The sequence below is a fragment of the Hemicordylus capensis genome, chromosome 14 (genome assembly GCF_027244095.1).
Source record: "Hemicordylus capensis ecotype Gifberg chromosome 14, rHemCap1.1.pri, whole genome shotgun sequence".
NCBI lineage: Eukaryota > Metazoa > Chordata > Lepidosauria > Squamata > Cordylidae > Hemicordylus > Hemicordylus capensis.
The window spans coordinates 19657789-19685584 of record NC_069670.1 but is presented as its reverse complement, the minus strand read 5'-3'; the positions used below and the strand labels follow the sequence as shown (position 1 = coordinate 19685584).

Sequence of the window (27796 nt, the reverse complement as noted above, 5' to 3'; positions counted from 1 at the left end):
CTCCAGTCCAGATATATGCCTTCTTCTAACCTTGCCTTCTTGAAGGCTACCGAAGTCAGCTGCCCAGAGATCTCCTCCTCCCTTGAATGATCCTCTCCTGTCTCCCTCGCTGCCCCTCAGGCCCAGAACATCCCCCACACTTGTGGTACAGCCCTCCTCAAAACCCACCTTTCCCACAAGACCATGCTACAGGTTATAGGTGGGTCCCTCTCTGCACAGCAAGAGCCCAGCTTGGAAAGTACTCTAGAAGAGTACTGAGAAGGATAATCACAAATATTAACGTATGTGGTTCTCACACCCATTTCTTAGACGCAATGGGTGGTATTCTGTGTCAGGAAGGTGTATTTCGCTCCCGGAAGCAATGCTGGTGGCCAAGATGGGAGGAGAGCTGGTCTGGTGGGAGCAAGCGTCAATTCCTACCTTTGCTAAGCAGGGTGCATGCTGGTTTGCATTTGATGGGAGACTACATGTATGAGCACTGTAAGATATCCCCTCAAGGGATGGGGATGCTGTGGGAAGAGCATCAGCCTGCTTGCATGCAGAAGGTCCCAAGTGCCCTCCCTGGCAACATCTCCAGATGGGGCTGAAAGAGATTCCTGCCCGCAACCCTGGAGAAGCCGCTACCAGTCAGAGTAGATGATACTGAGCTAGCCCTAGATGGGACCAGGGTCTAAGTCAGTAGGAGGCAGCTTCCTATATTCCAGACAATGCTGAGTTAGCTGGACCAAGGCTCTGACTTGGCTGAGGCAGAAGGCTCTTCCATGATGTTTGAGGCTATTTCACAAAGAGGGTTTCATGATCTGCTAGCTGCGCAAAGTGACACCGTTTGCTTTCTTATGTTTAGCAGGGGGAGAGCAACCGGCCCTCTCCAGCCCCAGCACAGCATCCCTCCAGGGGCAATTGCTGGCGACTCCCTTTATGTTCTTGTGAGCCTTATTGGGACAGGGAACCATCTTATTTCTTTTTCTGTGTCAACCACTGTGTGACCTCCTCTTCTTGCAAAGCCATACACAAATAGCCGCAAACAACAAAAACCACAAGAGAGTCCTGCACCCATAGACGTGTCCTCTCCAGTCCCAGAGACCCACCTCACTCAGCCATTTCATGTCGAGATAAAGAGTTCTTGTTTTAAGAAGTTGCCTAGTGCATTCGCTTGCCTTCAGTGCAGGATGAGGAAGGGGTGGCGGCAATCTGGACGGCCCAGATGGACTCCATATGTACTGTATCACACAGGGGTGTAGCTATGGGAGAGGGGGCCTGTGCCTACCCCTCTTCCCAGCTTCCCCTCGGAGTGAGGGAGATAATGATGAAAATAGGGAGCGGTGGAGCTGGGGGGCCTTCAGGAGCTGGGGGGCCCGGGTTCTTGGAACCCATCTGCTCCATTATAGCTAAACCCCTGATGTTACATGACGTGTTTATGAGCACACACTAGCCCTGCCGTCTGCAGGAGGAGAACTAGTCTTGTGGCAGCAGCAAGCATGAATTGTCAGCTTTGCTAAGCAGGATCTGCCCTGGTTGCATTTGAATGGGAGACTCCATGTGTGAGCACTGGAAGATGGTGCCCTTGAGGGGATGGGGCCGCTCTGGGAAGAGCACCTTTCTGCTTGCATGCAGAAGGTTCCAAGTCCCCTCCTTGGCAGCATCTCCAAGAGAGAGGCTCCTGCCTGCAGCCCTTGGAGAAGCCGCTGCCAGACTGTGCAGACGATACTGAGGTCGATGGACCAAAGGTCAGACTCAGTATATGGCAGCTTGCTACATTCCTCTGCATCCTCTGACGATCCTGGGACTGGTACAGTCCATGAATTCTGCCTGACTATCTGCTTGCATGGCAGGGGCCTCTGCGGGGGAAGATGCTAGGGCCATCTGTAGCCCTGCCGTGCAGCTCTGAGCCCTATAACTAGGCTGCAGCCATGTCTCCGTGCCCAAAAGGTACTCTTTAATATTTAGTGAAGTCAAGCATAGGCGGAACTGGGGGGGCAGGCAGGGCACGTGCCCTAGGCGCCACTGAGGTGGGGGCACCATGCCAGTTCCTGCCACCCCCACCCCATTGCCCACCTGCCCAGCCCCAGGGCCCCTCAGCCACTTGCCTCCAGCCTAGGATCGGAGCAGCCTGCAAACTGCAGAGCAGCTCTTCTCTCCCGGCCTCTCAGCTGATGGGTGGGCAGCGGGGCTTCCAGAGAGGCCTCCTCCGAGTAGACCTCCCTGAAGCCTGAACTGGGCAGGCCCCAAGAAAGGCAGGAAGGAGGAGGCTGGCAGAGCTCCCTGCAGCAGAGCAGACCATCCAGCACAGCTTTTGCAAGGTAGGCTGTGAATTCCTTTTTGTGGTTACCCCCGTATCTAGGGATCTGCTTGCCATACGGCTTTGATATTGGGGGGGGGGGGGGCGAGACTGAGAAATCTCTGAATATTTAATTTAAAACAGACTGAAAAATGTGGTGGCTTTAAAAACAGAAACTATCTAAGGCCTATAAGTGGCTTGTTTCATGTCAGAAAATCACAAAAACTTCTGGAATAAATATTTATTTATTCATTCATTCTTTCATTCATTTATAAATGCACTTATGTTCAAGTTGTTTTGCAACCCAGAAGGTCTGAGTGAGAACTGTGAAGCATGTGTTGTGCTTTTATTTTATTTTATTTTTCTTGTGTGTGAACTGCTCTCCAATAACTTGCAGAGACTTCAGGGTCAATCTGGCCAACTTGTGAATGCAGCACCTCCATTCCAGAGGAGATGTGTGTTAAAGGGCTTTAAAAGCCTCGTGTGAAAAACCTCCTGGAATCAAACTTGACTGAATTTGTTCAGAATTCTGAGAAAACAGACTTAGGCTCACCCTGCATGGTTGAAAGTCTCCTTTGCTAATCTGCCGCGAGGGGGCCATTTTAATAATTAGTGTTGCTAGTGTGTTCTAGGCATTAAAAGTAGCACAGATATATAGTACTCAATGTATATCACTATATACTGTGAAGTGTGCATGTGTGTATTCAGTGAAATGTATTTCCAGGCAGCATACATATTTTGAAATATCAGACTTAAATCCTTGGGGGCCTGGGATGTGTGGAGGCCCTGGACTTTGAGGGGCTTGGGGCCCATTTTAAAATCTCATCTTGGCCCATTCCAACCTTGCTATGCCCCTGGCGGGCACTACACATGGGTTTCTGCACAACACCTGCACAGAAGAAACTTCCATGTAGAAAATGTGTCTCTCATCAATTGACCCTGAATTTTCCATCCATGACTGGGATATCTGAGACAATAATATCATCTGACAATGATATCTGAGTCAATCATAAAAGAACAGCACACTGCTTGTGACAGGAAGGGGCAAATTACAATGATTTCTTCGTCTGGCAGGGGCTGGTTTTGGCCCTGGCAGAACTTGGCTGTCTGCTCCTGTTGCAAATGTCTCTGTCTAGTGTGGCAAACTCATGTATCCTCCTCCCTCTTGGCGTCAAAGTAAGCACTGGTGTGGTGAATGCACAGATACCCCATCATGAGCCAGCAGTCATCACAAGACATAGGCTGGCAGGAATCATTCACTGGTTTATAGACCCCCACCCACCCCCACCTTCTTCTTCCCCTATTTTCCTAGTGGCTATTTGGGCAGGTGATCCTCTAGGACAAAGTCATGTTTTTTTAAAAGAATGAGATGAGACAGAGAAAATGACACTTGGAATCCTCACATAAGTCATACATAACTTTAATTGTAAACCGCCCTGAGCCATTTTTGGAAGGGTGGTATATAAATCAAATAAATAAATAATAAATAACTCCTGACTGTTGTTCTAAGTCTTTTACAGAGATGGCTCATGTTTTCAGGTTTTGATCAACAACCATGTCTAGATGGTACAGTGTTCCTTTTAACAGGGATTTCCAGATATTGTTGACCACAAGTCCCATCATTCCTGTTTGGACAGGGGTGCAATTTCAGTGCTTGCCCTAGGCGCTATTTTCCCTAGTTACGCCTCTGAAGTCGAGACCAGTTAGGCCTTTGACTTGTCATTTCTTTCCGCTAAAAGGAAAAGGCACATTTTTAAAGACAATATTAAAATGCATGTGTGCCCCCTGATCCAGAGATCCTTGTCCAAAACAGAGATCTTCCCCACAGAAACAGCATGTGACAGAGATGGGAAATTCTCATCCCTAATTTTACTGATATGGAGTTCACCTCTGCAACGGATCCACTGAAAGACACCAGGAAAGTCACTTTTCCTCCCTGCATTCTCTCTTAAATAGGATTATGAAAGCCCTGCCTCATAGGGCTGTGGGGAAGAAGATTACGTGGGGGGAAACCATACTCTTGTGAAAAGGATGCACAATGTTCAACAACCAATGATCTTTTCTCAACATTGGACAAGCATTTATTCTCAAAAGGAATGTCTTTCCATTTCTGGCTTATATTTGGGGTTTCCCTGCTATTTGTTTGTTTTTTCTTCTGTTGTTACACAGTTTTAATACATGTTGGTTGAAAATAAAATTTAAAACAACCAAAAACCACTTAATAAGTACCTAACACCCGAATGTGTACGCCTAATGAATTCCTTTTTCTTTTTTTAATCATTTCTTTAGAATTCATTTCCAGCTAAGAGTGCTTAGGGTCACCGTACTCTTATGATACTGAAAACTGAAAGAACAAACCGATCAAGTAAACTTTAAAACTGTTTTGCAAGGTCAATCTACATCCAAGGTTTATTCATGACAACTTCCGGCTTCAGCCATTGCAGAGGCCTCTCTCATTAAACAATGAATTAATGCTTTGAGATCATCACATTTACTAATTACTGGGATAATTTATCTGAAGTACTTTGTACCCTGTAATATGCCATAACAACATTAAATACTATAGTTTGGTTTTGCAATTAACAATATTCAGTTGTGCAGTATACGAATACAAATATATTGCTTTTCAGCAAAAGTTCCCAAAGCAGTTTTCATATAAATCCATCCATCCATCCATCCATCCATGGCTCCCTGTCCCCCAAGGGCTCACAATCTAAAAAAGAAACATAAGATAGACCCCAGCAACAGTCACTGGAGGAATGTTTTGCTGGGGACGGATAGGGTCAGTTGCTCATCCCCTGCTCAATTAAGAGAATCACCACTTTTTAAAAGTGTCTCTTTGCTCAGTTAGCAGGGGACTACAAAAAGAACATTCACTCATCTATTTAATAGAGCACATGTTGGTATTTCTCACAACTGTTGCTGATGATAAGCAAGTATCTGAAAAGGGATTATTAAACAGATTAGCTTTCTAAATCTGCACATACTATTGAATAAACTCCACTGAACACAATGGGATATACTTCTGAGTTAACATGCCTAGGATTGTGCCGCATAGTGTGTGCTTACTTGGAAGTAAGTCCCATGGATTTCCAAGGCCCTTACTTCTGAGGAAACATGCACTGTAGAATACTCACTGTGCAGAAAAAGTAGAAGGATCTCAAGAAAGTAGAAATGCATTTTGTCCTATAGTCCCCTCAGCTTCTGAGCTCTGAAGAAGAGCAGCTGGCTAACAGATCTCTTCTTGCTCCGGAGTGCTGTGAGGTCCCTCTTCTGCCTGACAGTTTCTGTAGGTACAAGAATGATAGCTAAATGATGCAAACCACCTCTGTCTTGCACAAAACTAGAAGGGCCATTAGAAGCCTACCTGGTAGGTAGCTTTCCCTTCAAAACACGTGAGACAGAAAATGGAATCATTCCCAATCCTTAGTGGAAATATATAAATAAATAGCTGACAATTGGTCACTCCGAAACAGAACTGTCCCTCAGTGACACACAAAAGGTGCAAATACAGAAGTGTATCCAAAGGAAAAGCACCGATAATGAAGAAAAGGGACAGAAAAGCAAGACTTAGAAATCCAAAATCCTTCAGCGGCACACAAAACCTCCAAATACAGTAGGGGGTGATGAAGAAAAGGAGCAGAGAACCCAAGCCTTGGATATCACAACTACCCCAGGTGAAGCAGAGTCACCTGTTCTCTTGCGATGGCTGGTCTCAGAGAGCAAAACTGTGTGAGGAGTTCTGTGAAATGCTGGGAGCTGATTCCTGTTCTGTGTCTGCCTGGGACTGAAGCCTCACTGGCCTTGCTGACACACACACACTCGGCACACCTCTGCACCACCAACCACAGGGAGGTGTTCCTTGACAAGAAACTGGCATTCAAGATTTAAAACTCTCCTTTGAAGCTGCAGATTGACGCAGGGAGCAGACTACTGCTTCTGTAAGCTGCCGCCACTGATGCTGCTGCTGCTTTCAGTGATGCTATTGTTGGCCAAGTATCTCCTCTTGTCCTCCACAGGTAAGATTTCTTTTGCTTTAACCAGCAAAGGAGAGCCCAGCACCCATCTTGGGCATCCTGGCAAAAGATGGGAATCTGCAGGCGGTCTTATGTTTGTCATTTAATTAGCAATTCTCTTTCTGATCAGAGGTAAGAAAGTGAGACATATTTCTTTTTGTGTTTGTTTTTCCCAACAGTGTTACATGCCCGATTATCAGTGCCTTCGACACAGAGGTTTCAATTTGTGGACCTTGGGGGCAGAACAGAGATCTCCTGCACTTCCGAATACAAAATTGAGCGTGGAGGGTCATCATTCGGTTGGTACAAAAGAACAGAGGGTGAATTATCTCGTATCATCACCAGCTGCAATGATGGTAATACTGCAGGCAGATTTGTTTGCAAAAGCGACGCTGGAAGACACAAGTTGATACTGCAAATCTCCAATTCTCAAAGTGCTGATTCTGGCATATATTTCTGTGCTGACGGATTCTGGATGTTGTCTTTCAGCAATGGGACTACTTCACTGATTGTTGGAGGTAAGGAAGCCAGGCTGGGCTTTGCAGTAGCGATGCTGGATCAAAAGGGCACAATGCACCCTGAAAGGGGAAAGGTCCAGGGTCCTGTGCAGGCCAATACGAGCAGGTTCTCATGAGCAGATTCCTGTCTTGGCCGAGGGGAGAGGCAGTGCTCCCGCTGACTTCTAGCCACCTGTGTTATGTGTGAAGGTGGCTGTCCTTCCTGCTGATGTGGTTGGCCTGGGCTGGTCTCCCAAGAAGGTGGGAAGAAGACCTCTCTCCTGCACACTAATATGTGTGTCCTGCGCACTTCATGTGTGTGCAACACAAAGTGAGAATACACATACGATGGATATTACATACCACTTTTCAACAAAGGTTCCCAAAGTGGTTTACATAGATTTCACAAACAAACAAAATGGCTCCCTGTCCCCATAGGACTCACAATCTAAAAATGCAACATTGGACAGACAGCAGCCATAGCCACTGGAGGGTTGCTGTGCTGGGGATGGATAGGGCCAGTTGCTCTCCCTCTGCTACATAAAGATAATCACCACTTTTAAAAAGTGCCTCTGTGCAGTTAGCAGGGGGCGATAAGGTAGACGAGCCCAGCCCCTCACCACTTAACTGGCCCCTTCCACGATTCCTGCAGCCCTTGGGGTCCCCAGAACGCAACCTGCCAAACTCCAGACTGAGGTTCTGAATTATGGAGCTGAATCTGAACCATGTCGCTTGTAGCTGCTTGCACTGAATTCTTTGCTTTACTTCTCCCCATCAGACAGCTACACCCCAAGCACCCAGGTGTTGCTTTTGCTCCCATCTGCTCATCCAACATCTGGGTTTGTACAGAGCGAGCATCTCGCTTGCATGGTCCATGGAGTGTCCAACCTTGTCCAGGTGTCCTGGAACATCTCTGGAGAGCTCCAGCAAGAGGGACGGACTCGTTTGGCGAGAAGCAGTGGCAGCTCCTTAACCTTCATCAGTCTCCTTTCCCTTCCCATGGACTCACGGATGAATGAGAAAAGCTACACATGTGAAGTCAGGTTCAACTCTTCCAACACCACAGTGAGAAGGAGCATCACCTTCCCTGCAGGTGAGTGAGCTTGTGTGGGACCCTTGATCATAAAAGCACTGGCCCTTTTTACACATGAGGCTTCGCCTGGCTCTTGCTTCAAGCAGATTAGTCACATGACTGCTGTTAATGGTACTGCTCTTGGGGTAATTGGCAAATGCCCCAAACTCCTCTTGTTCTTCTGTGGGGGACTAGCAAACTTGAATGGAGCAGCCCACCTCAGAATAAACTTGTGCCAAGCTTCGGTCTTGGAAAGAACTGACAGAGAGTTTGAAGTTCAAAAACAGAATCAGGTTTACTTTCGGGTTTAGAGTACAGGAAATGAAAGATTGATTAATAGGCAACAATATTTTACTAACAAACCTAACAAATCAATAGGACTAAGTGGCTTGAGATCCAAATTAAGTCCACGCAAGGCTGACCGGAGAAACGGTCTTGGAGAGCAGCTTTGGATTCCAGAGGAAGCAGGCAAGGAGGGGAGTGAGAGGTTTGCGGGTAGAGATTAGTTATACGAACGTCCAGTGGGGTGTATGGACTCTGGTAGCTCGGCCTATGCCAAGGAACCTCTCTCCTCCAGGACAGGCAAGAAGGCAAAAGGCAGGATCGGGGACCTAAGGGCCAAGTGAGGGTCCAGGAACCAAGCAAAACCCAAAGGGGGTCTGATCTCGGGAGACCAGTATCTCGCAGCCAAGCGTGCTGCACAGATGGGGCTTGGGGAAAGGACCAATCTGGAGGCGACAAGCAGGACAGGAGCAAAAGCCCAGGCAAGGCAAGATAGAATAGCCAATGCCCAAATGCACAGACACGCAGCTGGTGAATCCACGGAAGAGACACACTGCCTGATGGGGGCTTGGCTAAATAGAGACAGCACCTTGCCCTGAGGTGGAATGCGGACCCCACCTTTCTGCTGACAAGGTGGAGAATAGGGATAGGCCAAAGAATTCTTCTTGGTCCTGTTCAGCTTTGCTGGGTGTGCTCTTTCAGCACAGTCGGTGAATAGCCAGGCTGCCCATAAACAAAAAGGCTTTTGCCGCCCTTTTACCTTAAACAAAAACGATTTGCCTTTAAAAAAAAAAGAGAGAGAGCTTAAGGCAGGGGGACCTTCTCCTCACCCACTCCACCCTTGCTGCAGCCACCGCTGCACACAGAGAAGGGCAGCAAAGTCTGAGGAGGGACAAAATTTGCTGCTCCTCAGATTTTGCCGCCGTAGGCCAGTGTCTGCTCTGCCTCTCCATTAATCCACCACTGTGAATAGGTCTGAGGAACCTGTGTGGGGCAGAATGAAATGGGCGCATCGTTGCTTATCTTGTGTTTTTAAGAAATCCTTGGGTGGGACTAGGAATGTTTTAACCAACTATCTTCACGAGCCCTGAACCAGCCATTAGCACGCTTGTTAGCAGAGGAGGTGATCTGTTACCTCTTGTCTCACTTAAAGTGATCCGATGTGCCAACAAAGGGGAGAGTATTCGGCTCGTTCTTGAGAAGAATAGCACTTAATTAACTCCTGTCTGTCACCTTAAGTGGCGCAGCGGGGAAATGCGTGACTAACAAGCCAGAGGTTGCTGGTTCAAATCCCCGCTGGGACTATATCAGGCAGCAGTGATCTAGGAAGATGCTGAAAGACATCATCTCATACTGTGCAAGAGGAGGCAATGGTCAACCCCTCCTGTATTCTACCAAAGAAAACCACCGAGCTCTGTGGACACCAGGAGTCAAAATCGACTTGACGGCACACTTTACCTTTAATTCGTGTCTACTCCGGCTTCCCCATCTGAAAGGCAATTAGGGAGGCAAGCACTAGGATGGTCCTCCCGCAGTCTCGGGTTAAAGCACCACCTTTTCCCAGGCTATGTGCCAGGTGACTTATCCCATGAGTTAGCTCATGCGAACCAAATGGTGAACCCACATTCCCTTGGGTTCTGAAAGGCAAGAGTGGAAACTACAAGCCTGTAGCTCCAAAACCAGGCCCAGGGGTGCTCCTAGGAGTCCCTGAATAGGCTGTCCTGGTAACACTGCAAAGCCAGCTGTGTCCAGAATGCTCATTGGCATTACAAATGCCTCAGATTGCAAGGTTCAGATACGTACAAGAGAGGTTCAAAGGCAGCTTAAGTGAGCTCATGCATGAAAACTCTTTGCTATTTTCTCTCTTTCCCCTGAAGGGTAGGAAGTTTCAGTCCACCTTTGAAGCTTCTGTTTGAGTGGGAGGAGCAGCACCGCAAACTTACCCAGAAATGACCCCTACCACCAACAGTCCCCTCTGCTGGGAAATGGGGCTAGAACATCCTGCTGAGCGGCCTGCCCTCCCCTAGAGTTAAGAACTGTGAAGCAGGGAGCAAGGTGGGTTGGTTGGGTTCTTTTTCAACAGCAGCCATTTCTGAGTAATCTCATGGGGCCAGAATCCAGGGGTAGCAGGGGGGTCTTTGGGGAGGTCAGCAAGCAAGGCAGAGTAGAGCAGAGCTGCAGGAGCTCAGAGAGCACCCAGTTTGCAACTTACTGCAAGCAGTGCCAGAGGTGGGCTGAGGCCTCCCCTGCCTCTGGGGTCCTCTAACCCTCCTGGGCTCTTCCTCCCTGTCTTGAAAGTGCAGACCTGTCTGGCTGCAAGCCATGGGAAGTGCAAGGTTCCCAGCCTAGAATGGGCCCGGGTCTCAGGGGGTTTGGACTTGGAGGATGTTGCTTCTTGGAGGATCTACAGAGGTTATCAGACACTGGCCTGGTTTTGGGGCCTGGGAACGAGTCCAGTGATAGGAACCTAGGAAGCTGCCTCATACTGAGTCAGACCATTGGTCCATCTAGCTCAGTATTATCTGCACGGACTGGCAGCAGCTTCTCCAAGGTTGCAGGCGGGAGTCTCTCTCAGCCCTATCTTGGAGATGCTGCCAGGGAGGGAACTTGGAACCTTTTGCATTCAAGCAGGCAGATGGTCTTCCCAGAGCGGCCCCATCCCCTAAGGGGAATCTCTTACAGTGCTCAGACAGGTAGTCTCCCATTCAAATGCAAACCAGAGCAGGCCCTGCTTAGCAAAGGGGACAATCCATGCCTGCCACCACAAGACCAGCACACCTATTTCTTCTCTGCCTCCTCCTCTTAAAGTTTCCCCTGAAGACCCGAAGGAGAACTGCCTAATCTACGCAGTACCTGTGGCTTTCCTGGGTGTCTCGGCCTCCCTGCTGCTTCTCCTGAGCTTTCTGTGGATCCGACTCTGTCCTTCCAGGCCAGGTAATGCCAGTAAGCACATCCTAAGGGGGGCAGCGATAGAAGAAGATGCTGAAAGTCATCATCTCACACTGTTTAGGAGAGGGCAATGGTCAACCCCTCCTGTATTCTACCAAAGACAACCAGAGGGCTCTGTGGTCACTAAGAGTTAACACTGACCCAACAGCAAACTTTACCTTTAAGCGAGGCCTGGGGGAGAAGTACAATTGCTCGTATCTGAATCTCAATTTGTGCAGAAGGAAATCCCCCAGCAAACCTCGCTCTTTGCTCATCCCCTTGTTTACAATTGTCATTTTCATTTGCACATTTTTGTTCTGTCTAAAAAAAGAAAGAAAAAACGGAAGACCTATTTAATTCTGTGCTTGTGCTTTATTGTAATAAAGAGATCCCTCCACCCCGCTAAAAGTAGGGTAGCAATGGGGCCAAGCAATGCAGGCAAAGGAATGCAGAGAGGCAGGAAGTCACCAGCAGCTTCCTGGGCTCAGAGGCGCTCTTACCCCTGACTTCGGGGCCAAAGTCCAGGGCCTCCAAAGACCCTGGGAGCCCCCAAATCCTCTTTAGTCTCTCCTGGGTGATGTGGTCGCCTGGCCAATGATGGTGCTTATTTTCCGGTGGTGTCAGTCCGCACTGGAAGGCTGGTGCAGCAATTGCATTCAGAGTTTTAAAAGCCACGACAAACAGCATCTGAAAAGACTGTAAAAATTGAGGGAAATGACAGAAATTCTAGAGGGATGGGAAGGGGCTATTATGGAAGCAATCTCAGACTCAAGGATGGAACGTAGGTGGAGGAGAATAGTAATTTCTTGATTTATTTTCTTCTTTTTCTCTTGACTTCTTTTTTGATCTGCAAGGATCCCAGCCCAAAGTTTCTGAAATTCCTTCCTCAGAGGTGCCAGAGGTAAGGCTGTTCTCAGAATACCTCTTTAGCTTTTCAGGGTGCTTTCACACCTGATATTCTCCAATAAGCTTCTCAAGAGCGGGAATGCTTCTTCCCAGATGGGATTAGAAGACGTATTCCCTTCTGTAAGAGAGTGAATTCATCTTCTTAGCTGGTACCTAACATTTTCTGCCCTGCTAATCATTTATTTATTTATTAAGAGATTTAATATGCCGCCCAATCCACAGACTTAGGGTGGTGTACAAAACAAAAATAGCATTCAAGATTTTAAATATAGAGAGAGAGATAAAAGGGCAAACGCCTGGCAGAAAAGAAATGTCTTCAATAAGGTTTTAAAGGCTGAAAGGGAGGAGGTAGACCAAATCTGGGGGTGGGGGAGAGTTCCAGAGTAGGGGGGCAGCAACAGAAAAGGCCCTTCCACGGTCCCTAGTACTATGGACCTCTCTGAGACCAGGGACTGAAAGAAGGGAAACCTGAGAAGATCTCACAGGATGGGCCAGAACTGGCCAGGAGAGGTGGTCCTGAAGGTAAACGGGATAAGCCTTGAAAGACCCAGAAGCAAACAGGTAACCAGTGCAGTGACCACAAGAGAGGTGTCACACTGGCATATCTTCTAGCGCCCATAAGCAGGTGGGCTAATGCATTCTGGACCAACTGAAGCTTCCAGGTCGTCTTCAAAGGCAACCCCAGGGAGAGCGCATGACATTAATCCAAAAAAGAGGTGGTGAGTTACCATTGCCAGGGCCTGCTAGTCGAGAGAGAGCCGCAACTGGCAGACCAGCCGAAGCTGGATAAAGAAAGGCACCTCTGGCCACGGCCTCCACCTGCTGCTCAAGCAGGAGCTGAGAGTCCAAGACGACCCCCAAGTTGCGCACCAACTCCTTCAGGGGCATCGCAACCCCATCTGAGTACCCAGAATGTTGGGGGCAATATGCTAAAATCATTGTAAACCGCTTAGAGAGCTCCGGCTATAGAGCGGTATATAAATGTAAGTGCTATTGCTATTGCTATTGCTATCCTGGGAGAGACTCAGACTCGGCAATTGTCCAGGTCAAGAAGTAAGCAAAAGTAATTCAGTCTTGGTGGGGTTAAGTCTGAGCTTGTTTCATGGACCTTTTTTAAAAAAAATGGGCACATGTCTGAATGTTTTAAATGCCTCTTTCCTGTTTAGCCAGGCTTTAAAAAGGTTTTAAATGGATTTTTTTTTAAAAAAACCCAACTTGGTACTTCTTGCTTGCTTTTAGTGTGTTTTAATTGTTTTATTTTACTGTTGTTTCCTTGTTTTATTAGCCATCCAGAGAACATTAGTTGTGGAGCAATCATATAATCATATAATATATAATAATATATTATTAGTACTAATATGAGTATTAGTATTACCTTTAAATGCTGCTGGGATCCAGTTTTTAAATTAATTGAAGACATTGTAGGAATGTAGATTTACATGTATGGTTCAACTTGAACAGTCACCCAATTAAAGAAAATCCACGAATTGTGTGATTTTTTTTCATGGGTTAACTAAATTTGCATGAGCGGATTTAATAAGTATGAAAGAAAATAATATTTTGTTTTTAGATTATTCCCATACACATAAAGCAGTTGGTACCATTAAAGAAGAAGTGGTTAGGAAGAAGAAGGCTTGGCGGTGCTAAGACCTGTGTTTGGACCACACACACCCCATCCTCTGGGACAGGCAGCCTGGAAATTTAAGCCATCACACAAATAACAGGTTTCCCCCCTTTTGTGAAACAGGACGGAATTTGCTACAGTGAGCTGGATTTTCCTTCAAGAACTCGGGACGTGGACAGGAAGAGAGCAGCAGCACAAAAGAAACTTTGAACAGTCTGGGATGAGCTGGTGCTCTTCCGTGAAAAGAGAGGTTAGGGGCTCTGATCTGGGAAGTGGTGCCTCAGTCCGAAGCAACTCCATGAGTCGTTCCACGCACAATGCCACTTCCCAGCCTCAAGTCTTCTATCTGCCAGAGTGAAATCTTTTTAGACTTTAGGGCAGGGGAAACCATTTTGTCTTTCCTCTTGTCAGGTAAACTGCTTCGTCAAACAGCCCCTGCTGACTGGGCCAAGGACGCTTTCTCAAAATGGCGGCTCTCTTCTCTTCAGCCCAGGAAGGAGAAATGTCAATATGTAGCATATGTGGGGATTCCTCTTGTGTAGTAGCATGGCTCCTCTCAGTCCAGTTTACAGTCCCTCTCATGGGGTGTTGCTGGTGTCTCCCTTGGGGTTTTTTTAGACTTTGGGGCAGGGAACCATTTTGTCTTTCCTCTTGTGAGGTAAACTGCTTGGGGAATTTCCCCCCTCGAATTGCAGAGTGGGCAGCTGCTCATGAATAATGAAAGAGATTTCTCTCTCAGGCAAAGGTCGGCTACGTTAAGCGGCCCCTAATGATCGGGCCAAGGGCGCCTTCTCAAAATGGCAGCTCTCTTGTGTATGGCAGGGGGAGAGCAACTGTCCCCATTCAGCCCAGCACAGCTTCCTTCCTGGTGGCTGTTGCTGGTGTCTGCCTTGGGTTTCTTTTTAGACTGTGAGCCCCTTTGGGGCAGGGAACCATTTTCTCATCCTTTTTTAAAATGCTAACCATTTTGAGACCTATTTTGTTGCTGAAAATTAGTATATACATCTTTCTAATAATAAAAAGTAATAAGAGTGACTTGCCTTTCAAGGCCTTTTGTGATAACTTGTGTTGTATTTTAAATACTGGAAGACATACATAGGAGAATGATTAATAACACATCCGGCAAATTATTATTCATTGAGTGACCAGAATCAAGCCAGTACAAGCAGGAGTCTTGATTTTAGATATATTTTACAGAAGCAACTGACCTGGCTTACGTGTTCAAGTACGTCCACCACACACCCTTAACGTTGAGATAGACTGGAATGATAGGCAGTCAAATAACAGGAGGTGGTTTATCTCCTTTTTATTTTATTTTATTTATTTTTTGCAGAGCTGGAAGGTATCTGTTACAACCAGCGGAATTTGCATCAAAGAAAAAAATAAATAAATCAAAGATAGGAACCAGAAGAGTTGTAGACTGCAAGGGAAACTTCTAAAGATTTGAAGGACCTGTGTCAAACATGACGAAGCTATTCACACGACCAGGAGAAATCGGGCTAAGGGAGCCTAGCTCGATTTCTCCTGGTTGTCTGCTGCCACGGGAGCTGTGTGGCTCCCGGCAGCAAACCACCTAAAGTACCCCTCCCCTTAAATGAGGTTACCAGGGCTAGCGCTGTTGGGCTTGCGGGGGGGGGGGGGGCTTGCTGTGCGGTGTTGGACATCCTGGAGAGACCCCAGAGCCAGGGAGGCTGCTTGCCTCTGCTTGGTCTCCTCGTGTGTTGCAGTGGCATGGAGCCACGCTGTGGCAGCACACGAGCAACCAAATGGTTGGGGGTCTCTCCAGGATGTCCCGCACCGCCCAGCAAGCCCGACAGAAGCTCTTCTCACAGATTGTGAGAAGAGCTTCGATATCTCAGAATACTGCAGTATTTACCTGAATCCAAGATTAGGTTTCCCCCCAAGTTCTTTGATAATAGAAATTGGAGTCCCGTCCCCCCTTTGAATGCAGTGTGCTGTTCCTTTTAGGTAAATATAGGTAATATCTGTATTTAACTTCTGGGTTTTTTTTAAGGGGGTCAACTTAAATTCAGAAGGCGGTCAACCGCCTTCTAGTTGGGTAAATATGGTAAAATAGTCAATCAATAGGTGGTTGCAGGGATCAAAAGCAGGGTGGTTCAGACATAGGGCTAGTTCCCTAACATCATCATCATCATCATCACCACCACCACCACCACACACACACACCACAGCAGATTCATCTTGGTAACTAGAAAGTGTTGGGAAATGAGGACATGGATGCCGTTAATACAGAGAAGGTTGTGTTTAATACAAGCATCCATCCACATTTAACTTAGTTAAAAAGACAATAAACTCTGGACTTTGCTTTTCTTCTTTGTGTCTTTCCTTCCTTTAAAAGCAACATGGACATCGGCCTGCAGAATGTATTCATCCCTTTGACTCACATTTCAGTTCCTGCAACGGAGTTCCGCATAATCAGTCTAGAACAGAAGACGGAAAGAAAAAAAAACAATTATCTCCCACTTTGCAAGAGATACAGGGCTTGGTGGCTTGGATCCCATTTCCCCTCAGCACAGGCCACCAGGCAAGCGTCTGTTTACAAGGCTGTTTATACTGCATTGTCCAGAGATTTATTCATCCAGATGCTCCACAGCCTCATACCCACTGCACGCTCTTTCCCACTTGCTGCATCTGCTTCTTTGAGCACATAGTGAAGCAGTACTGAAGGAGTTACACTGAAGGAGCTACACTGGCTGCCGATATGTTTCCGGGCATAATACAAAGTGCTGGCTATAACCTATAAAGCCCTAAACAGCTTGCGCCCTGGGTACTTAAGAGAATGTCTTCTACGTTATGAACCCCACCGTCCATTGAGATCATTAGGAGAGGTCCGTCTGCAGTTGCCACTGACTTGTCTGGTGGCTACTCAGGGACAGGCATTCTCCGCTGCTGCCCCGAGGCTTTGGAATGCGCTCCCTAATGAAATAAGAGCCTCCCCATCTCTGACAGCTTTTTAAAAGTCTTTAAAGACTAACCTGTTCACCCAGGCTTTTAATTAATATTGTTTTAATGGGTGTTAATCATGTAATCTGGTTTTCAGGGTTTTTAAATTGTTCAGATTGTTTAATCGGTGTTTTAAAATTTTTAATTGTTTTCCACTTTCTGTTTTAATCATTAACTGATTTTCATGGTTTTGTTTTAATGTAAACCACCCTGAGCCTTTCTGGAAGGGCAGTATAAAAACTGAATAAACAAACAAACAAACACCAGACACTTCCCGTTATTGTCACAGGATTTGTATTCATTTCTTCCAAGCCCTTTGTGCAAAAGATGTACTGCATGCCCCTGGTGGCGCAGTGGTAAAACTGCCGCCCTGTAACCAGAAGGTTACAAGTTCGATCCTGACCAGGGGCTCAAGGTTGACTCAGCCTTCCATCCTTCCGAGGTCGGTAAAATGAGTACCCAGAATGTTGCGGGACAATATGCTAAATCATTGTAAACCGCTTAGAGAGCTTCCAGCTATAGAGCGGTATATAAATGTAAGTGCTATTGCTATTGCTATATCTATTGAAATGTGTGCAGAAAAAATAAATGCAAATTACCTGTGGGGTCTCTGCCATAGGTATCCGGGTATCTGTCTTTTCTCCATTCCCTGTAGAGAAAAAAGGGTAAAAAAGGGGTAGGAAGCCACATTACCTTTGAACAAGGGCTGGGATATCACACAGTTCTTTTCAAGATAAATGGATTACCTTTGGTAAGATGCTTTCTGAAGATGAAGACCGTGGCTGTGATCAATAGGAGGATGACAATACAGGGTAGCCCAATATACAAAATGGGGGTGCAGTTTCCTGTACAAAGAGGAGGAGGAGAGAGGGAGGGAGACCTGGCAGCTGATAGCTAAAGCAGCCTGAAGGCCAACTGAGGGCGGAGGACAAAGTGACCCAAGGCCTTCCTATGGCTATACTGGACTACTAATGTCTCTTTAGCGGGCTGTGGCTCAAAGCCCTAGATTGGGCTGCTTTCTGTCCTGGCTGGGAGATGCCAGGAAGGATGTGGACGGGGCCTTCTCCTCTCCCGCATCATCATTCCTCCCATTTCTATCCACCAACCTCCCTTCAGACCATTGCTCAGATTCCAACTGTTTAAGTGCCTACATGGCTTCACACGCAGGTTCCTGGTCCTAATCTCCAAAGCCCCCCACAGCATTCCCACCTTGGCTCTCTGCTCTCCAGTCCAGATATAATCCTTCTTCTGACCTTCCCTTCAGCAGCCAAGAGATCAGGGGCATAGCTAGGGGAGAGGGGGTCCATGTTCACCCCTCTCTCCGACAGCCCCTCGGAATGAGGGAGATAATGAAGAAAATAGGGAGGGGTGGAGCTGGGGGGCCCTCAGGAGCTGGGGGCCCCAGGTTCTTTGGACCCATCTGCTTAATGATAGCTACACCCCTGCCAGAGATCTCCTCCTTGCTTGAATGATCCCACCCTTTCTCCCTTGCTGCCCTCAGGCCCAGGACCTGTGGTACATCTCTCCTCAAAACCCACATTTCCCACAAAACCATGCTCCATTTTATAGATGGGTGGGTCCCACTCTGCACAGCAAGAACTCAGCTGTGAAAATGTTCTCCCATGCCATCCACAATGATCGCCTTTAGCTATTAAAATATTCATTCCTCAGTAGATGGATTGAACTGGCTATTCCATCATCCTGTACCTGTGTCTGTGGGCACTGTGTTTGTGGGTACCACAGCACTGATCTTTCTGTTCTCTTGGTCGGAGCAGGAGTAAGACATCCCTTCGGTCCAGAACTCTGGAGGCATCAACTTCAAACTCCAAATGCTGAAGACTCCTTCTCCATCCACCATGTTAGCATCCTTCTGATCCCAAGATGTCTCCCCATTGATATTCCAAGCGATTTCATCCCAGTCAGGGTGTGCATCAAAGACAAGGCAGAACAGGGGGATACTGTGATTAAATGGAGCCCCCTCCAAGGAGGAAGGTGCCAGGATGGAGAGGCTAGGGATTCCTAAAAGAGTGTTGAGAAAGATAATTGCAGTTGTAGAGTAAGTTGTTATTACACCCCATTTCCCAGAACTGTTGAATCCATTGGTCATGATCTCCTCTACTGTGTCTTTTAGCGACTTGCGTATTAAGTTATTTTCACCTTTGTAAAAGCATTTTCCAGGGCATTTTCCACACAGGGCTTTTAGTTTGCATCCCCTCCGGAATGGAGGGTGTGCATTCACATCATATCGGCCTGATTTACCCAGAAGTCCCTGCATGCCACCAGGGAGCACTTCACACACGATTCAAGTTTTTCATTGCACATTGTATGAGTGTAGCCCCATTTATATCCTGGGTAAAATTATCCACTTTTTGCGTCAGTTTTTAGGGGCAACTTTGAACTTGCAGTAAACTAGCGGTAAAGCCTGCTGTGTGAAAAATGCCCAGGTCGTGCAGAGGAATGTTATGTTTCATTTCATTTAATAGATAAACAAACAGATATTACATATAAGGTGGCTTATATGTCTTAGCTTGTAGATCCCGCCAAGAAATCATTATCACCTGCACAGATGGTACACACATAATTGTATATTATTTTATGTATTAGGGTGTTTTTTTTCCTCATTTGCTGGTCTTTGACCATAATAAAGGCTGATTGAATGATTGATGGACACCCCATTTCTTAGACTCAGTGGGTTGGATCCAAAGGTGTCCTCCCGCAAGGAGGAAGGCATCTTTTACTAGCAGAAGTAATTTTACCCATGGGGCAAGGCACATGGCACCTACAGCCACCAGGGACTTTGGGACAGGATCCCTGTCCACATAAGAGGTTCCCCATCTCCGGCTTCCTTCAAGAAAACTCTCAAGGCACACCTGTTCCTTCAGGCTTTTAGTTCAATTTTAAATTGTCTTAATTGTTTGATTGTCTGTTTGCTAGAGATATACATATCGGGTGGTATATACATTTGAAATAATCAATAAAAGAATCAACAAACCATGCCCATCCAACCCCAGCACAGCTTCCCTCCAGTGGCGATTGCTGGTGTCTGTCTTGTGTTTCTTTTTAAACTGTGAGCTCTTTGGGCCAGGGGGGCATCTTCTGTCTTTTTCTATGTAAACCACTTTGTGGCCTTTGGGGGCTGGAAAGCGATTTACAAATATATTTCCAGAACAGGAAAGAGAGGCAGAGCCCTCCCCCTCACTCCTGTATTGAAAGAGCTACACTGGCTGCTGATAGGTTTCTGGGCAAAATACAAGGTGCTGGTTATAACCGATAAAGCCCTAAATACCTTCAGCCCTGGACATTTAATAGAAGGTCTTCTTCTCCATGAACCCCACTGCCCTTTGAGATCATCTGATTGGAGAGGTCCGTCTGCAGTTGCCACCAGCTCTTCTTGTGGCTACTTGGGGACAGGCTTTCTCTGTTGCCCCGAGGCTTTGGAATGTGCTCCCTGTTGAAATAAGAGCCTCCCCATCTCTGACAACTTAAGTTAAGACACATCTGTTCACCCAGGCTTTTAATTAGATTTACAGTTTTTAACAGTTTTAATATCCACACAATGCATAATCAACTTGTGGAATTCTCTGCCACAAGATGTAGTGACAGCCAACAACCTGGATGGCTTTAAGAGGGGTTTGGATAACTTCATGGAGGAGAGGTCTATCAACGGCTGCTAGTCAGAGGGCTATAGGCCACCTTCAGCTTCAAAGGTAGGATGCCTCTGAATACCAGTTGCAGGGGAGTAACAACAGCAGGAGAGAGCGCATGCCCTCAACTCCTGCCTGTGGCTTCCAGTGGCATCTGGTGGGCCATTGTGTGAAACAGGATGCTGGACTAGATGGGCCTCCTTGGGCCTGATCCAGCAGGGCTCTTCTTATGTGTTGCTGCCTGGGGGCTTTGGAATACACTCCTTGTGGAAATAAGAGCCTCCCCGACAACATTTTAAATGGCAGTTTTTATTGTAAACCACCCATAGACATGAGTTTGGGGCAGTATACAAATACGCACTTCAAATAAATAGATAGATAGAATTGAAAGAGGTGCTCTCCTAGGTAACCCGGTCCTAATACATATACTATGAATATACTCATAGTGTATTCAGCTACACGGCCTAGGAATAAAGGAAGTACTGGTGAATTCCTGCTTTTACTACATTTGTGATATTGTGTGTTTTAAAATTACTATTGGGTTTAGGCTGTCTTGTATATTGGAATTTGAATTTTAGTATTAGTTGGTTTTACATATTTGGATATTTGCATTTAATATCCAATATTTGTACAGCAATACAGTATTTGAACATAAATACAAATAGATTATATTAAATGATACAGTGGTTATTGTTGATAGACAGGGATTTGCATATTAAGGTTTTAGTGTGACTTTACATTGTGTTTTGTGTTCTATTCAGGGGAGGGTGCAGGAAACTTCGAACAAACTGGAGCAAGTTTTTCCACTGAGCAGGAGAGAAAGTCACGACGACCATTTCCCAAACGTGCCGGGCCACTCACCTCTGATGATGAGCCTCGTCCCTTTCAGGATTCTGAATGTTTCATTGTTGATTGTGGCACAATAATAAATCCCAGAGTGTTTTCTTTGTATGTTCCTGAGGGTCAGAATTGCTTTACGGACCTTTTCTCCTGCTGTTCTCTCCTCGTAACTTTGTTCAATCATGTGCAGGCTTCTGTCCTGCTCCTCTTTGTACCACGCCGTATTCCAGGCCTCAGCTCCATATGGAAGGTCACAGGTGATATTTCTGGTCTCTCCAGGAGATGCCCACACCTGAGTCAACTGTTGTGGTATTTTTGTATTTCCCTGTGATTTAGGAGCTGTAAAGGAAAGCAAAGAAACTCCTTGGTATCTCCTTAGTACAAGACTAAGTTCAAAACATGTTTGGCATCCTAGCACAAAACATGCATGAGGATTATGGGATGTGTTCATGACCGCATTTTTTCGCTCTAATCCGTATCCTGGGATGATTCTGGGACGGGTACAGCCTATGCAATCGACCTGGCTGCCGGCTAGCGGTGCAGGGATATCCTGGGTGAAGGATTGCTGATTTTTCCAGGGACATTTGTAGCCATGCTATGCAGTTCTGCCCTAAAATTACGCTGCAGCCACATCTCAGTGCCCCAATAATATTGCTTAATCTTTATTTAAGGCAACAGTGATTCTGTCATTTCATTCAGCTCAAAGGAAAGGCACATTGTCAAAAGGGCTTTTAAAATGCATGTGTTGGCCCTGATCCTGCAGTCTTATCAGCAGGATCTGTTCACCTGGCTGAATGCAAAGATCTTCCCCAGTGAAGTGCATTATCTCTGCCTCCCTAATATCATAAAACTGGATCGACTGAAATACCTCGGGGAAGTAACACATCCTGGCTGCATCCACTGGTAAACAGGAAAAGAAGTTACCAAATCTTAGCAGAGGGATACACCAATTGCTTTAAAAGTACCCAGTTTGCACTTGTGGGAAAGCCCAGCTGGATTTATTTGGAATTATCTTCCAAATATGAATGTTCAGGGTTGCAATACTCATACAATACTGAGAACAGAAAATTAAATATATCAAGTCAACTTGCTAAACTTTTGTAGGAAAGAACCTGTACCCAAGATTCATTCATGGCAGCTTCTGGCTTCACCTGCAGCAGAAAGCTGATTTCAAAGTAGTAATTCATTGTTTAGTGAGAACATCTAATTTAATGATTACTGAGATAATGTATCTGAAATACTCTGAACTCTGAAAGATGCCAAAACAGCATTAAATGCTATGCTTTTGATTTCAGCTTTTTTGAACGGAACGCATGTCAGTATTTCTCAAGACTGATGTTGAAAATAGGCAAGTATCTGAAAAGGAATTATTAAATAGATTTGCTTTCTAAAGCTATGATCTACACCTACTACTGAATAAACTCCACTGAACAAGCGGAGTAAACATGCATATGGTACAGGAGGCTTATTCAGAAGTAAGTCCTACTGATTTCTGAGGACCACCTTCTGAATCAACACCGTTAGGATTGCTGTGGCATACTTACTGTGCAGAAAAAGCAGAAGAATCCCAAGAAAGTGGAAACGCATCTTGCAGTCCCTCCAGCTTCTGAACTCTGAAGCAGAACTGCTGGCTGACAGATCTCTTCTGGTTCCAGACTGCTGTGCTGTCTGTCTTCTGCCTGCTGGTTTCTGTAGGTACAAAAATGACGCTTGCCAGATAAATCCCACCTCCGTCTTGTACAGTGACGGGGCCTTTAGAAGATTAGGCAGCAGCTTTTCTTTCAAAACCCTCAAGCAGAGACATAAAACTGAATCCTTCCCAGTCCTTAGTAAAAAATATATTAATAAATAGCTAACAACTTGGCACTCCAAAACAACTGAAAATTTGTGCTTCTCTGGAGCCCAAAATGTGCTTAGAGCTGTCCCTTAATGGCACACAAAAGGTCCACATATAAGAGTGGATGATGAAGGAAAGAAGCAGAGAACCAAGACCTGGAAGTCCAAACTTCGCAGGCGAAGGAAAGTCACCTCTACTCTTGCAATGACAAGTCTCAAATAATAAAAGAGAGGGAGGAGTTCTGTGAAGTGCTGGGGGCTGATTCCCCTTCTGTGTCTGCCTAGGACTGGAGCCTCACTGGCCTTGCTTACAAATACTTTGTCGCCCACATGGAGGAGTTCCTTGACAAGAAATCGCCATTGTAGGTTAAGCCCTCTCCTTTGAAGCTGAAGATCGATGGAGCCTGTTTTGGGTTGTTGTTGCTTTCTGGGTGGTGTTGATTTCAGCGATGCTGTTGCTGACCCAGGAAGGACCTCATCCTGTCTTCTCCTGCAGGCAAGGTTTCTTTTGCTTTTGACCGTATCCGAACCCTTTACCTTTTCCCATGGGAAACTAGGACAACTGAATTCTTATGCAATCTGACATAGGAGAATTTAGCTATAATTTAGGTAAGACCGTCTGTGCACTCTTAAGCTTGCAAAATTTATGAGTGTATGAGGGGGTCTTAATATAAGCTGCCTGAGCTAGAAATGATCTTCACCCACACAAGTAGTGTATTCTCCAACTGACAACCATCTCATCTTTTTAACTGTTATCTATATTTAATTGTATTTTTCCCCCTTGTTGTGCTGGTCATATTCCATAATAAACTTTGATTGACTGATTGAACCATCTCAATGTACTTGGATGGTACCACAGCGGGCTTCTAATCTGACCCCCTGCACTCAGTGAAGGTCACTGCTACTGCATAAGCACCACCAGTTCAATGCATGGGAGTGATTTCGCATGGGACTCCCCCATCATAAAAGCACTGGCCCTTTTTACACAGGAGGCTTCGCGAGGCTCTTGCTCCAACCACATTTGTCATGTGGCGGCAAAGGCTGCAGTGGCCAGAATGCTCATTGGCATTAAAAATGCCTCACTTCCCCAGGAGCGATGCTCGGATGCTCAGAAGAGAGGTTCACGGGCAACTTAAGTAAGCTCATGTATGAAAATCCTTCTGTTTTCCCAGATGGGTAGGAAGTTTCATTTATTTATTTATAGAACATAAATAGAACTATTAAAACTATTTATTTTTATTGTTGTGTACTGCCCAGAGCTATTTGGATATTACTTTATAAATGTAATAAATACATACATTGATTGATTGATTGATTAAGTGCCGTCAAGTCGGTGTCGACTCTTAGCGACCACATAGAGAGATTCTCTCCAGGATGATCTGCCTTCCACTTGGCCTTGAAGGTCTCTCCGTGGTGCATTCATTGCTGTCATAATCAAGTCCATCCACCTGGCTGCTGGTCGTCCTCTTCTTCTCTTTCCTTCAACTTCCCCCAGCATGATGGACTTCTCAAGGGAGATGGGTCTTCACAGAATGTGTCTGAAGTATGATAGTTTGAGCCTGGTCATTTGTGCCCTGAGCAAACTCCACCCCCTGTCCTGCTATGCTGCCTCATCATGGCGTTGGGGGGGGGGGGGTGTTCCTGGGAGGGATGAGCGAAGTACACCAGGAGTTATACTCCCGGTAGGGTCACCCAAAGCGTGATGGTCATCCCAGCTGCCCAGCGAAAGCAAGCAGGCAGCATATATTGGGCAGCAGCGATATAGGAAGGTGCTGAAGGCGGATGATCACTTCAGTGACAACGACAAAGCCATCCTTTCATACTGCGTAGGAGAAGGCAATGGGAAACCACTCCTGTATTTTACCAAGAAACCCACATGAAAACCAGATACATACATATATACAACAATTTAAAACATTCACAGATTACTAAAAGCCAAGCTAAAAAGATGTGTCTTAAGGGCTCTTTTAAAGGCAGGTAAAGATGTTGAATCACGAACGGCTATAGGGAGTGCATTCCAGAGCGACTACAGAGAAGGCCCGCACCCGAGTCGCTGCCAAACGAGCTGGTGGCATCTGGAGATGAACCTCGCTCGATGATCTCAATGTGAGGTGGGGATCATGCAGAAGAAGGTGCTCTCCCAGGTAACTTGGACTCAAGCCATTTAGGGCTTTAAAGGTAATTTCCAGCACTATGTATTTTGCCCGGAAACCTAATGGTAGCCAATGCAATTGCTTTAAAACAGGCATGATATGGTCTCTCCGAGAAACCCCGGAGACCAATCTAGCCGCCGCATTTTGCATCGACTGAAGTTTCCAAGCCACATACAAAGGCAACCCCATGTAGAGCGCATTGCAGAAGTCAAGCCTAGAGGTTACCAGAGAGTGCACCACTGTTGTGATATCATTGTCTCTGAGGAGCAGACGCAGCTGTCATATCATCCAAAGTTGATAGAAAGCGCTCCTGGCTATAGCCTCAACCTGAGAAACCAAAGTGAGGCCTGGGTCCAGAAGCACTCCCAAGCTACATACCTGTTCCTTCGGGGGGAGTGTGCTCTGCTAATCCCGTTTCCCTGATCATGTGCCACTGCAGTGCAGCTCTGCGCTGCAGCAACTCACAAGTAGGCCCCTGACCAGGAGGCTACAACAAGCCTCCCAGCATCGGGGTTGGGGGGCTCCCCAGAATCCACTGCACAGTCACACAGGACATTCTGGGACTTCCAGGGGCCAGGAGGCCCCCGATCCTAAAGCTCTAAAGGCCTTTAGGTCCAGGCTCCAAAATTACCTAGGCGTGCCTCTGGCATCCTTCTTAGTGGTTGTCACTGCTGTCTGCCTTGGGTTTCTTTTTAGACTTGAGAGAAGGGATGGGAACTATTTTGTTCTTTGTCTTGTGAGGTAAACTGCTTCGGGGACTTCTCTCCTTGAAAAGTAGAGGGGACAGCTGCCACAAGAATAATAAATGAGTCTTCCCCTCAGGCAAAGGTCAGCCTCGTTAAGCGGCCCCTGCTGACTGGGCCAAGGGGTGCCTTCTCAAAATGGCGGCTCTCTTCTATCTAGCAAGGGGCAAGCAAATGTCCCTGTTCAGACCCTCTTGCAGTCCCTTCCAGGGGCTGTTCCTGGTGTCTCTCTTGGGTTTCTTTTTAGACTGTGAACTTCTTTGGAGCAGGGAACTGATAAAGAAATGTTTAAGCCAGACCCACAAATAAGTGTATAAAAGTTTGGTTCAGGCTCCTAAACAGAATGTAAGGCCAGTAGGCCAGAATAAAATTGTTCGAGTCAAGGATGTGAGGCCCGTTGGCCAAGAGATAAAAATACCAGAGTCTGACAGGAGACAGTGTATGTGACCAGGGTCATGAGACAAATCCCCCACTCAGCAGAAAGAAACATAGCTGGCACCAGGAGATGCTGATAAGGAGTAGGGTCAGCAGAAAGGCCAAACAGTAATTCATGTCAAAGGCTCTAATTGGCACCACAGGAAAGCATATGTTTAACCACAAATGGCGTATGTCGATGGATGTACTGCCTTGCTTTTAACCTATATGGAAACTGGCAACTGCATACCCTGAGTGGGCAGTGCTTGTCATACTTCTGACTTGTACTCTGCCTTCATGATCATGAATAAAAGCTAATTTGAGCACCACCCTTGTTGTGTTGACTTGTAAAAAGGGGATTTCTCTGTCAGGCAACAAGCTCTATTGAGGGAACCTTGTCTAATCTCTACTGCAGGAACCAAGGCAAAACTCTTTAGTTTTGTTAGATGCACCATTCTCTGTCAATTTGATGGAAGGATGATCACAAGGGGTTGAACCAAGCAGGAAGGCAAGGTTCCAGAGGATTTTCCCACAACAGAAAACTCTTCGGACTCTCTTGTGGCACACAGTTTGGAAATCCCTCCCTGCTAACTGGGATAATTAGGCAGTTATCCCTTGGTTATCCCTATATACAAGTGATGACTCTCTTGGATAGAACAGTGGGAGAGCAATGCTCCCTATTCAGCCCAGCACAGCATCCTTCCTAGTGGCTGTTGCTGGTGTCTCCCTTGGGCTTCCTTTTGCACTTTGGGGCAGGGCACCATTTTGTCTTTCCTCTTGTGAGGTAAACTGCTTCCGGAACTTTTTTCCTCGAATAGCAGAGTGGACAGCTGCCACATGAATAATGAATGAGTTTTCTCCCACAGACAAAGGTCGGCCTTGTAAAGCGGCCACCTGCTGACTGGGCCAAGGGCGCCTTCTCAAAATGGTGGCTCTCTTGTTTAGCCAGGGGAGAGAAAATGTCCCTACTCAACCCAGCATACAGTCCCTCCCAAGGGCTGTCGCTGGTGTCTCCCTTGGGTTTCACTTTGAGTCCTTTTGGGGCAAGGAACCATTTTCTCATTTGTTTTGTTATGTGAACCACTTGGAGAGCCTCTTTGTTGCTGAAAAGTAGTATATAAGTATTTCTAATAATAAAAAGTGACTCACCTTTCAAGGTCTTTGGTGATACTTTGTGGTGTAATTTAAATACTGGAAGACATACATAGAAGAATGATTAATAACACATCCAGCAAATTATTATTCATTGAGTGACCAGAATCAAGCTAGTACAAGCAGGAGTCTTGATTTTAGATATCTTTTACAAAAGCAACTGACCTGGCTTAAGTATGTCCACTCTGTCACAAACACCTCTAGACAGACTGGAATGATAAGCAGTCAAATGTTCCATATGGGTAAATACAGGTATGAATTGTATTTAACCTTTTTTTTTTTTAAGGGAGTCAACTTAAATTCAGGGTCACCTTCTATTTGGGTAAATAGTCAATCAGTAGGTGGTTGTTGGGATCGAAAGCAGGGTGGTCCAGACATAGGGCTAGTTCCCCAGCATCACCATCACACACACACACACACACACACACAACATAGCAGATTCATCTT

The 27796-nt window shown here is 46.2% G+C and overlaps 2 protein-coding genes across 12 annotated transcripts; one reads left to right on the top strand and one right to left on the bottom strand.

Moving 5' to 3' along the window:
- Nucleotides 1–10: 10 nt before the first annotated feature.
- On the top strand, nucleotides 11–14638 carry LOC128337694 (uncharacterized). 8 transcript variants are annotated; one of them, XM_053278965.1, is made up of 7 exons: nucleotides 11–2300; nucleotides 4568–6297; nucleotides 6474–6812; nucleotides 7570–7884; nucleotides 10954–11079; nucleotides 11928–11974; nucleotides 13727–14638. In XM_053278965.1, exons 2-7 carry the CDS (start codon nucleotides 6237–6239, stop codon nucleotides 13811–13813), a joined length of 975 nt encoding a protein of 324 aa, XP_053134940.1. In that variant the 5' UTR covers nucleotides 11–2300; nucleotides 4568–6236; the 3' UTR covers nucleotides 13814–14638. The 8 variants fall into 8 exon arrangements, with proteins under 8 accessions (XP_053134940.1, XP_053134948.1, XP_053134946.1 ...); XM_053278966.1 differs by lacking the exon at nucleotides 11–2300 and adding an exon at nucleotides 3436–3454; XM_053278973.1 differs by lacking the exon at nucleotides 4568–6297 and having other exon boundaries at nucleotides 11–281.
- A 1213-nt stretch (nucleotides 14639–15851) lies between these two features.
- Nucleotides 15852–27688, bottom strand: LOC128337421 (immunoglobulin lambda-1 light chain-like). Of its 4 annotated transcripts, XM_053278407.1 has the most exons (8): nucleotides 27347–27688; nucleotides 24186–24740; nucleotides 22596–22740; nucleotides 21073–21390; nucleotides 18275–18586; nucleotides 17314–17412; nucleotides 17167–17216; nucleotides 15852–16044 (listed from the first exon to the last, which is right to left on the bottom strand). In XM_053278407.1, exons 3-8 carry the CDS (start codon nucleotides 22636–22638, stop codon nucleotides 16012–16014), a joined length of 855 nt encoding a protein of 284 aa, XP_053134382.1. In that variant the 5' UTR covers nucleotides 22639–22740; nucleotides 24186–24740; nucleotides 27347–27688; the 3' UTR covers nucleotides 15852–16011. The 4 variants fall into 4 exon arrangements, with proteins under 4 accessions (XP_053134382.1, XP_053134383.1, XP_053134384.1 ...); XM_053278408.1 differs by having other exon boundaries at nucleotides 17314–17349; nucleotides 22596–24740; XM_053278409.1 differs by lacking the exon at nucleotides 17314–17412 and having other exon boundaries at nucleotides 22596–24740.
- Nucleotides 27689–27796: the final 108 nt, after the last annotated feature.